The sequence below is a fragment of the Carcharhinus amblyrhynchos genome, chromosome 10 (assembly GCF_965287045.1).
Source record: "Carcharhinus amblyrhynchos chromosome 10, sCarAmb.v2.hapA, whole genome shotgun sequence".
In the NCBI taxonomy this organism is placed as follows: domain Eukaryota; kingdom Metazoa; phylum Chordata; class Chondrichthyes; order Carcharhiniformes; family Carcharhinidae; genus Carcharhinus; species Carcharhinus amblyrhynchos.
This window is the reverse complement of record NC_137333.1, coordinates 94887230-94899681: the sequence shown is the minus strand read 5'-3', so window position 1 is coordinate 94899681 and position 12452 is coordinate 94887230. Positions and strand designations below refer to the sequence as shown.

Sequence of the window (12452 nt, the reverse complement as noted above, 5' to 3'; positions counted from 1 at the left end):
CACTATTGATATACCTACACCACATGGACTGCAGTGATTCAAGAAAGTGGCTTGCTGCCACCCACTCGAGGGCAATTAAGGATGGACAACAAATGCAAACCTAGTCAGCTTCCCTTTCCTAATTTTACCCAAGAAGTTTCACACTGGCAGGAGTTAAAATGTGAAGTGGGTCATTGTATGAGGAGTGATTGACTAGGTTAGGATTGTTTTTGCTGGAGTTCAAATGAAAGAGGGGGGATCTCATAGAGACTTATAAAATTCTAACAGGACTAGACAGAGTAGATACAAGGAGGATATTCCCAATGGTGGGACAGTCCAGAACCAGGGGTCACAGTCTGAGGATTCGGGGTAGACCATTTAGGATGGAGATTAGACACCCAAAGAGTGCTGAGCCTGTGGAATTCATTACCACAGGAAGTAGTTGATGCCAAAACATTGAATGTAATCAGGAGGCGGCTGGATATATAGCACTTGGGGCGAATGGGATCAAAGGTTATAGGGAGAAAGCAGGATTAGACTATTGAGTTGGACAGTCATGATGAATGACAGAGCAGGCTCGAAGGGCCAAATGGCCTCCTCTTACTCCTATCTTCTATGTTTCTATGTCATTGAAATTCATGTTTCCTGTTTTCTTGAGCAACGCATTAGCATATGTTCCTTAACCCCAACCAAAGTAAAACACTAGATGCTGTGCACAGCATTGGCAACAAACACAACCTTGTTAATATTATGAGACATGACTTACCTTATCCCAGACTACAGGTCACAGCAAGACTGTGGGAGCAGGCTGTGCATTCCCAGCCTGGTGATTTTGGAGTACTTCAGGTTGAGGACAGGCCCAAAACGCCTGCATGAAAAGGAATGGTGTGAAAACTGGATCCATAATCCAAAAAAAGAGTCCTAGACAGAGAAAAGCCCCTGGAAAGAAAAGGAGCAAAGAGAGAGGCTCCAATTAGTATAAGGGTTGTGGTTGGAGAGCTCAGGAGAAATACTGGAAATCAAAGAAGGCAGCAGAAGGTTGATGACTCTGTACTGCAGACCATTGGAACAAAGAGGTACCTATTGTAGCAAGTTGTGTATCACTCAGTGTAGCTGAAATTGTGCTTATGAGTTGGTGCAGAGTCTCTGGTGCTGTGATTGAAACCCTGGAAGTGAGCAGTCCGAATTGGAGCAGCTTTTGGAGAGAATTCAAAGGTGAAGACTGGAATCCTTCTTTAGAAAGACATGGGACAAACTTCTCCGTTCTAGTACTAAGTCCCGTGGTGGCAGTGGGAATGGGGAGTATTTGCCACTGCTGATGCCAGCAGGCATCCTTGCCATTATTTCCTGGCTCTAACCTCAATGATTATGCACCTAGGGATTTAACGCCATGTGGTGCCAGCTCTGCTATCGTATCTGGGTGCCATATTGAAACGGCATCCATTGACTCACCATTGAAGAAAGAAGATGGACCTCTTGAAAATGAAGATGGATCTGCAGGAACACCCTGAGGCTGGAAGATAGACCTCCTCAATGACACTGAATCTAAAAAGTTCACCTGTAGATGGTCCCCCCCCACCCCATGCTGTGGTGTTGTAGGGTTGCTACGGTCTCCATCCTGAACTCCAGAGTTCCTGAACAGTGCCTGCCTATAGAGAGGAAAATACCTTTGCTTCCACAAGTGTTATTGGCAAAAGAAATGAAATTGAATAATGTTTATCTACTTGGAAAGCAAGCTTCTCTTGTTAACTGAAGCCAGTGAGGGTAAAAAGTGTGTGATCCAGAAGTAATATGAGACCAGGCAGTGAAGTAGAATATGTTGTATAATGTTAATCACTATCCAGACTTTAGTTGATCTTAAAATTAAAGTCATGCTGAAGGCTAAAGAAGCTGTCCAGTTTCCAGAACCTCTTGTGGGATGTTCTTATACTCCCAGGAAATGCCGTGGAGCTGAGAGATATAACTATTCTGCAAAACTCCTAACTCAGTCTAGTCAGGCCACCATTGTAAATGTCACCCTACTATTTCACATTTCAAACATAGGAAAAAGCAAGTGGCACAGTATAGTTTCTGCTTGGTAGAGACTGCAGAGATAAGAGAGAAAACCAGACAAAGGGAAGATTGAAATGGATCCCAAAAAAAATCTGTGGGGGGAAAGTGCAAAGTGAAAAATTCTAAAGAGTATGCATCTGATACTGAGGAATTAGTTGGAGTAATCACTGTGTTCAGGTTTATAAACTTTCAATTTGCATTTTCTATCCATGAAAGTTGATGACAGAAGTGTCATTTGTGTTGGATAGCTGCACACTAGAGCAGCACAGTAGCACAATGGTTAGCACTGTTGCCTCTCAGCACCAGGAACCCGGGTTTGATTCCGTCTTGGGTCACTGTCGGTGCGGCATCTGAATGTTCTCCCTGTTTCTGCGTGGGTTTCCTCTGGGTACCCCAGTTTCCTCCCACAGTCCAAAAGACATGCTGGTTAGGTGCATTGGCCATGCTAAATTCTCCCTCACTGTATCCAAAGAGGCGCCAAAATGGGGCCATGAGGGGATTTTCACAGTAACTTCATTGCAGTGTTAATGTAAGCCTACTTGTGACATTGATAAATAAATTTATAAATACTACTGGAAGCATTGCAGATGTAAATCAGTAAGCTCAGAGTTTTGATTATTTTGCCCACATTTTAGATCTGTTTCTCTGTTGTTTGTATTTATTGAAAATTTCTCATTTTGCCATCATTCTTGAATTCAGTATGCATTTTGGAAGCAATTGGTCTTACCTAGCACGTCTATAGAAATTCTCTGAGGTAGCTAGATAGGCTAATGAAGGCCTTACTTTGTTTAATCACGTGATATTTGACAGCATTTCTATATGCAACTTATTTGAATTCATGGAATTTGTGCAAAACTACTGAAATTGCATTGGAAATTGTCTTTAACAATTGGATATAGGAAGGGTGATAAATAAAGCTCTAATTGAGGTTAGTGTTCCAGTAGATTCGGACCTAGGTTTTTTACTGTTTGCAGTATTTATAAGGAAGAGTGCCAATGCCATACTAAGTGCTGCCTTTTTAGAAATGCCACCTTTTGTATGAAACTTCAAAGCAAAACCCCTGTCAGAGATGCCATGGCAATACTTACCGAGCGGGAGATATTCTGGTGTCCTGATCAACATTCTTCCCTTGGCCAATGCCACTTAAAACAGATTAATTGCCCTTTCTTTAATTTGTGGTTTATGGCACTTTAGTGCAACCAGTGGAATACAGATTACAATCAAACACTTTCGTTTTGAAAATGCAGTCTGCATTAAGGTGTTTTGATTCAAAGAATACTTAATCCTGCATTCTACATCCAAAGCGAGTTTGTAAATTTGAGTAGAAGTTAGTAACTCATTAACCATATTGAATGCCAGTATGAATTATAGAGAGCAGGAATAGACAACATTGTAATTAACCAGATTTCACCATATGACTCTCACGTTATTAATTAACTATGTGGTCAGCTTGCTTAAGTAAATTGAGAATTAAATCGGTCTTTGGCAATTTAGCACATCTGCAGTCTCCATTTTCCATTGATGTTAGATGAAAAGAAAATAGGGTGGGTATAAAACTGGCTGTTGACTCACTATTGACTGTTTTGTATTCCTGTCAAAGTGCAACTTTACAGCCATTATTTCTGTAGCCAAGTGGTACTGCGTGTTAGCTGTTGTGTAAATAGTTAAAATCTGATGAACTTTAAAAATAGAATGAAGCCATCTTTTATTTTTACCCACTCTGTCAAACTTTATTGTTTTCCCTGAATGCTTGCTAGCCTCCTTGCTTGGTGTATTAGGTGCATGTGTTTGGCTCAATTCCAATTAAAATCTTCATTTTCTCAACAACTGTGAGAAAGAGGCAGGGAATAGCAGTATTAATTCAAATGAGGGTTAGAGGCTTGCATATGCATTGACCATTTTGGTACTTGGAATCCGTTCTCCCACAGTTTCTTGTCCAGTGTATAATGCGTGTACGTTACATGCTGTAACAAATTTTAAATGGAATCACTCATTTAATGCAAGATTAGCTCCCCAGCGACTGTATTAAAATATTGACTGCATTACTCTCTGAAATTCAAATGTTCCTTTAAATTACTTTCATCATGCACAACTATATGAGTTGTAACACAGACTGTGGACAGCTTGCTTTAGCAGCTAGTTGGAGACGCTAGTGAATTCTGACTTGTTTTGGCCTGAGTGTCTGCCTCATTGCTTCCTGTATTGTGTGTGCCTTTGATGAATTTTGAATTAAATTAATCATTTTCTCAACAATTGAGGGGGGCAGGAATAATTCTGTGCCAGTTGTGCTTAAATCACTTACTGTGCATTTGAAATTTCAGCTCCAGTACTCAATGCTGCATGATTCCAAAGCTACACATTGGATTTAAGTTATCCTTGTAAAGCTTTGGTTTAGTACTGCAGTTTGATATTTACCCCTATTTTTATAATTAGAAATGTAACATGAGGCTAGTGATAACAGCATTGTGACACTGTGTAGTTTTAAGCTGATGATGGGGGTAAGGAGGGGAGAATGCTTCCAAAGCTATGAGAACTCTACAGATAAATGAGGCTGCAGCTGGAGTATTATATGCAGTTTTGGTGCTTCCTTATCTGAGGAAGGATGTCCTTGCTATAGAGGGAGTGCAGCAAAGGTTTACCAGGCTGATCCCTGGGATGGCAGGCCTGTCATATAAAGAAAACTAAGTTGATTAGGATTGTCTTCATTGGAGTTTAGAAGAGCGAGAGGAGATCTCATAGGAACTTAAAATTCTAACAGGATTACTCAGGGTAGATTCAGAAAGAATGTTCTCAATGGTAGGGGAGTCCAGAACTAAGGGTCATAGTTTGATGATAAGGAGTAAACTTTTCAGGACTGAGGTGAGGAGAAATTTCTTCCCCCGGGGGTGATGAATGTGTAGAATTCACTACCATAGATAGTAGTTGAAGGCAAAACATTGTGTGATTTCAAGAAGAAATTAGATATAGTCCTTGGGGCTGAAGGGATCAAAGGGATGGAGGGAGAGGGGAATAAGGATATTGAATTTGATAATCAGCCATGATCAAAATGAATGGCAGAGCAAGCTCGAAGAGCCGAATGGCCTATTCCTGCTTCTGTTTTCTATGTTTCTAAATGTTCTTGATTTTTTGTGCTTCACTTTGAAATACATGAATTCCCATAGTGTTAATTTGAATTTCCTAATGCAGCCATTGAGTGCACTACCTCAAATCCAATAATAATTAATGTCAAAATAATGATGCACTAATGGTATTTGTCCAGTGAGCTCATTGCTATTTATCCATAAATGGTGCAGCAACTTCAGATGAGGAGCAGATGCACGGTTAAATACAAATACCCAGAGGTTGCTGTCTGAGTTGTGTTTCATCCCTCTACTGTTCCCAAATGTTCTCACTTTCTGCAACTTTGGAAACAAAAACTTTTTGAAGATGCGGGGCTGAAGTTAAAATACTATTTGTTACAAGCTCTGTTCACAGCAAATTCTGGCCAGGACTATTGAAACACAAGGTTTTACTGCCACCTAGCGAATGAAGTAAACATACAATCCAGTAGTTAATCCGTGTGAGCATAGAATCTCCTGGCACAGAAGCTTTTAAGCTAATTGATTTTTAATGATCATTAGGAGAGTTTAGCGAGAATTTGCTCTTTTCACCAACTTGGACCCTTTTACTCATTCTACCCATTTAAGACTATTGTTAAATGGTGAGTACACTTATACAAGTATATTCTAGAGCAGTTGAAGATGGAAATATTCAAAGGGAAATGCAACATTTTAAATATGTGTTCCATATTTATTATAAATCAAATATTTTATTGCCTGGCTTTGATATAGTTTTTATTGGTGTTTTGCTTAGGCACGAGCCTAAAGTCTGCTAGCACAAATACACTCATTTGAAATGAGACCCTGAAGCTCGATCATGTTTTTTTGGATTTGTTTTTATTGGCTTTATTTTCGTCTAAATTAGAAATCCTTGTTTTCTGCTGTTCTCTCCTTGAAAGCTTCTGTAGTGGTTTTATTGCAGAGATGACCTTGAGTTCCATGGATAGATCATGCAATTTCATTTGTTGACAGCAATGCCTATAGACATTGGCCATGTTAGTAGTTGGAGTCCCCACGTGTTCTTTCTCCAGATGAAAACAAAGGTTCTGAACTAAATTAGCACTATTGAGTGAGGAGGGCGAGATTGGTCCTAATTTCTGGAATTAAAAAGACAACATACACAATTGCAATAAGAAATTCCTGTTTGTGTAGGTTGAATCTGAGATTTATCCAATGTGAGAAATTCAATCTAAATAAATTAATATTCTTTGATATTCCAACATATCTTCCCATATTCATTAAAAATTACTTGTGAAATGTAATTTTTTTTGCAAGACTTTGCACAAAGGTTTGAAGTGGCATTTATTAAAGACTTGTGCCATGGAGCTGAGCTATAGAAACCGCCTGCTATTGTTGGGCCCTTCTGGAGGAGAAAGTAACAATCTTAGTTGTAAAGTGCACATTCATTCTTTTCTTTCCTCTAACCTTCACACAATCGTGATCTCAAATCCAGATTGTTGCATATTTCAGATTCATCATATGAACAGTAGTCTTTCAAATCAAGATGATGATGAGACCTTGGAGGTTAGCTGGTTAAATGAGAATCTAACTGTGTTGGCTCTAACTCTTTTCAGCTTATCTTTATTGCATGACCTTGTCATCATTTCCTAAAACCTAGCATGCCGGTCTCTCATGCAGAATAGTAAATGCCCATAATTGTGTGTTTTTGTAGCGTGCTTCTAATACAGTCTTAAATAAATGGCTAACTACCTGCCAGAGAATTTTAATTCATGATATTTTCACTTATTGCAGAAAGTGTTAATTAGCAAGGATTCGTAAATTGAAAGAGGCAAATTGACAGAACTGAAAAACTAAATTTGGAATATTCATGGAAGATATGTATTATAAATCTTTAAATTTAGTCTTTTATTTTGTGTGCATCCATGGTCATACCTGAAAGTGCAGTTAGCTGGGCATCACGTTCAAACAAAACACAGGATCAGAAAAGTTTCTCAGGTTATGCGACTGAATCTAGAAACATATGTCTGTAAATCATCAGACATCTAATTAACCCTGAACTAATTATCTTTTAAGTCACCAATCAAGTATCAACTGGCTGATGAGAATGAACTAACCTGTCAAATTCCTTCATTTTTCTTCATAGTATCTACAATATAGCAAGCACCACAAACAAACTAGTTTAATTGCTGAGTTTTCCACTGTATTCATGCCAACAAGTGCCCGGCAATGACCATCTCTAACAAGGGAGAAGCTAACCATCTCCCATTTACATTCATGACATTATCACTGTTGAACATAAGAACATAAGAAATAGGAGCAGAAGTAGGCCATCTAGCCCTTCGAGCCTGCCCCGCCATTCAATAAGATCATGGCTGATCTGTCGCTGTTCAGTTCCACTTTCCCGCTTTCTCCCCATAACCCTTAATTCCCTCTCTTATCAAAAACCCATCAACCCGCGTCTTAAAAATATTTAGCGAGGCAGCCTCCACCACTTCAACGGGCAGAGAATTCCAGAGATTCACCACCCTTTGAGTGAAGAAGTTCCTCCTCAACTCCGTTCTAAACCGCCCCCCTTTTGTCTTGAGGCTGTGCCCCCTAGTCCTACTGTCTTTTTTGAGCGGGAAGAGTCTCTCCACCTCTATTCCTTCCATCCCATTCATCATCTTATACGTCTCAATGAGATCTCCCCTCATTCTTCTAAACTCTAACGAGTACAAGCCCAGTTTATTCAGCCTCTCCTCATAGCTCAACCCCCTCAACTCCGGTATCAGCCTAGTAAACCTCCTCTGCACTCCCTCCAAGGCCAAAATATCTTTGCGCAGGTGCAGCGCCCAAAACTGCACACAGTACTCCAGCTGCGGCCTCACCAATGCCCTATACAGCTGCAGCAAGACCTCCCTACTTTTATATTCAATCCCCCTCGCTATGAATCCACAGCTATTAACGTCTTGGGGGTTACCATTGAACAGAAACTGAACTGGGCCAGTCGTACAAGAGCAGGTAGAGGCTGGAAATTTTGTACTGGGTAATTCATCTCCTAATTCCCCAAGACCTATCTATCATCTCCAAAGCACAAGTGCAGGAGCATGATAAAATACTCTGCACTTGGCTGGATGATTGCAGCTCCAACAATACTAAAGAAGCTGGACATCATCCAAAACAAAGCAGTCCACTTGAATGGCACCCATTCCAATACTGTCTACACTCATTTCCTCCGCCACCAGATGAAGGAGCAGTGCTCCAAAAGCTCATGATTTCAAATAAACCTGTTGGACTTTAATCTGGTGTTGCGAGAATTCTTACTGGACCCCCCCACCCAAGTCCAAAGCCAGCATCTCTCATAATAAGAAAATTGTAATTGGCCTTAGGGCAAATACTGCAAATCTATTTTGGATAAATAAAAAAAACTTTAATGTATATAACTGAGAAGAATATTTATGGAAATGTTAAACTCTGAAGCGTTTATCCCAGAAACAGGCTTTGTGAGGTATTAATTGTTTACTATTATAATTTATTACATGAGTATCATTAACACTGGGATTGTATCCTGACAAATGTTTACCACAACTAGGCAGTTTTTAAACTCCTTCACTGCAACTTTTCTATCAGATCTTTGGTTCAGAATGTTGGCATAGTTGCAGCCAATCGTGTCACTGTGTAGGCTGAACATACACCTCAACTATAAATCTAGATCAAAGGCTGGAAATTCTGCAGTGAGTAACTCACCTTCTGACTCCCTAAAGTCTCTCCACCATACAAGGCACAAGTCAGGTGTGCTGTGGAATACTCTCCCCTTGTCTGGAAGAATGCAGCTCCGACAAGTCTCAAGAAGAAGCATGACGCTATCCAGGCCAAAGAAACCAGCTTAATTGGCACCCCCACCACCAACTTCAACATTCACTTCCTTCTTCACCAATGCACAGTGCTACAAGATGCCCTGCAGCTGCTTACCAGAGTTCCCTAGACAGCCCCTTCCAAACTTTCTACCTCTTAACACCTAGAAGGACAAGATGCTGATATTACTAAGGGTTTTGCAGATGAGTCCAAAACTCGAACCCTGAAGCTCTGTCCTGGCAATACATGTTCAATGCAGCTGCCATTCTTGCAAGCCAATTCTGCTGGCTCAGGAGAAAAGTAGTTGCAAGAGGGAACCGTGTATTTCAGACATATGGGAACACCACCACCTGCATGTTCTTTAAGCCATTCACTGTCCTGACCTGCAAATATATTGTCATTGGGTCAAATTCCTGAACTTCTGTAGTCCTTGACCATGGTGAGTAAACGCATCTCATTAATGGTGCACATGTTAAAACATCTTTACATTTCTCAATATTACGGATGATCCTGTTCCTTGCTGAAGGCATCAGAGATGTCAGAGGCATTGCAACCGGACATCCAGTGAATGCACCCCTGCAGCTGCAGTGACAACAAACTCAGTTTTAAAAGAAAGTCTCAGACAGCCACTGAGAGATAATGTTTTAAAAGATCCATTAGTGCTAAGGATATTATTGCAAGATATCTAAAAGCGGGAATCTTAATAAATAAATAATTGTGGTGACACTGGCTGACATTATTCCATATTGACTGCAGGGACTCGGAGCTGTCTGACTATTAAGAAGTACAACTTTAAACGAAGAGAAGTTTTAAGGTAAGAAAACCTTTGCAGTTTTTGTTTCTCACTCCTTAGGTGGAAGCTGGGGAAATTTGACAATGATGTTATGGATACAAGACAAAGGGAGTGTTAATAATGTTAAACACAAAAGGAAGTGCTGATATTGGCCTGTAGGTAAGATAGCAGGATGTTGATGGTGCTCTGTGAAAGCAAAACTTAAAAACAAATAGCAGATGGACAGATGCAGTTACTGTGCTGAATATAGAATACATGTGCCACAAATCCAAAAAAAATGAACTTGCCTGCAATTTTTTCTTCATTAGTTAAGTGACCTTTCTTCAAATAAAGAATTGGTGCAGCTCTAAAATGATGAGAAAATTGACTGTACATGCACCTACATTGGGTGTATCTTTTCTAATCTCCAAACTATTGAGTGTCTGAATCGAAATGTGGTGGGAAATGAAGAATTTTGTTAAACAGTCCTTCAGTGGTTTAATTTTAAGTGATGACACTAATGGGAACCCCTGCCTGGAATGAACGTGGGTACACTGCAAGAAGTCAATTTGTGATCTACCAGGTGACTTACTTGTGATTGAGTCTGCGTTCTGAGAGAATTCCAGATCACTCACAATTAGTTACCGCGTTACATCGCCTGCTCATTCCCCCAAACTTTTTTATTCTCTCATTACACTCCACGGAATCACTATTTGCAGATGTTAATTGTGTGGTTTGCAGCCATCTCTTTCTTTTGTTGATGTAATGAGCAGGATTATAAAGTTCAGGGTGGGGCATTTATTTGAACATATTCGGACGTATGACAGTAATGTCAAGAATTATTTTTGGTGTGTGAAACTAGAAAATGTTGCAGTTTGCACGTTTGTGGCTCAAATGCAATAAAAACTGAATTTTGCTGCTTTATTTCTTAATTTAGATTGTCTTGAAACGAGGTTGACCGTGAATATCATCAACTAAGAAATGTGTTGGGAAGCTGAATAGGCAAGAAGACTCAGAAATACTCTGATGTGTGTGGAGTCTTTTTTTCTATGTAGATCAATATGATGTTTTGTCAGTTTAAGTTCACAGTTGCCACATGAACTAGTCGCACTGCAGCTGGTCTGCTTTAGAGAACCTTCAAAAACAAGCAACAGACTTGAGGAAAAAAAAATCAGAATTGAGATAACCCTCTGCCCCCTCTCCCTGGTTGTCTTCGATCAGTTAAAAGTTATTTTTTTTTAAAAAATCAACTCTGAAACCTCAACTGATTTTTGTTTTGGAGTTGGAGAATCAAACTCTCTTCATCTCTCCCAATTGTAAGTTTGATGACTGTTGAGAACAGAAATTTACAATGGCACTTACATTAGAATTTGAAAGATGATGGAGGAAAGAGCTCTTTGCTTGCCTTTTCCCCCAAAGTGCAGAGTATGTATACTCACTGTGTGGTTGGCCATAGAGTACTTCTGGAGAAAACACAACACCTGGGCAGATTTCCAAAGATTCAAAACCAAGTGTAGTTTTTTAAATTGTGTTCTACACTCTAGCCGCTTATTGATACTTAGGCCCTCTGACAAGACATTCAAGCGATAATGATAACGAGACAATTCTTTGTTTAACATTTGTATTGGCAAACAATGTATCTGCAGTATTACGACTTTGTGCTGAAGACTGAAATGCTTCCTGTAACTGTTGCCTGCAAGACATGGTGGACAGATGTGTGAGAGTTAGAAATAATAAGAGCATAGATTTTGCCTGCTGTTTAACTCCCAGGGTTACACTTGCACACTGTAGTGATGCAGCTGAAAACTTTCTTCATTATGAACAAGCAGAAATCTGGACCACTTCAGAAAGCTTGCAACATAGTTTTTACAGGCACTTCCCAGTGTCTAACTCACCATATTCATGTTTGGATCACTTATCACTACATTCCACTAGTACAAAAATAATTCACTCCATTGATGTACAAACACAGTTTGAACATTTCCATCTTCAGTTACCCAGTGACGACTCTGTACTGACCTTAACAATTAAATGTGCCTTATTTTTAAAGGGTAAGATTTTTACGTACAAAGTATTTGATAAATGAAATTCTGCTGTAGCAATTTGTTTATATGTTAGGATCTGTTGTACATATTTGATAAGTTTGTGTATAATTTTTTGATTTGTAGAGTCTTGCAGTGTATATTTGTGTTGTGGTGCTAAATCATACTTTTCAGTGTTAAGATCATGTTCTTTGCATCTTTTTTGAAATAAAGTATTTAAACTAAATTTTCCCCTCAGAATGGCTGAATTTGGTGTCATCAAGGTATCAGTGTTATTAATGCAAATCCAGAAAATGGTGGAATATAACATTATTTCCTATTAGTTAAAATAATCATATGGGATACCAGGATGCAGTGTGTTAGAATAGTACATTATTACTTTGTCATTGTGCCTTCTGGTCTGAGTGTATTAATTTACTTCTGCCCACTTCTCCATTTAATTTTACTAGTGCTTGCTGTTAGTTAATTTCCCCACTACTCATTGTACTAATCTGCTAGTGCCCAGTATTTCATTAATTTATTAACTGAGGTTTGCAGTGTTCGTCAGCATCCTTTATTTACTTTTGCACCAGGAATTGTTTGTTCAAATTTTCTTCTGCAGTTGCATGATTTTTTCTAAAAAGATATTTTAATCTAATTTTTAAAATTATTAATTCAAATTCTATGCCATTGTACAGGCAGCTTCTGTTATCCATTGATTTGTTGTTGCATTCC

The 12452-nt window shown here is 39.2% G+C and overlaps 1 protein-coding gene across 2 annotated transcripts in view; it reads left to right on the top strand.

Moving 5' to 3' along the window:
* Positions 1-11914, top strand: part of ppp2r3b (protein phosphatase 2, regulatory subunit B'', beta) — a 131955-nt gene extending 120041 nt beyond the window's left edge. For both annotated transcript variants that reach the window (XM_080197645.1, XM_080197646.1), the window contains 2 exons: positions 9681-9738; positions 10634-11914. In XM_080197645.1, coding sequence (XP_080053771.1) covers positions 9681-9705 — 25 coding nt within the window. In that variant the 3' untranslated portion in view covers positions 9706-9738; positions 10634-11914. The remainder of the gene's footprint in view (positions 1-9680; positions 9739-10633) is intronic.
* The last annotated feature ends 538 nt before the right edge of the window (positions 11915-12452 follow it).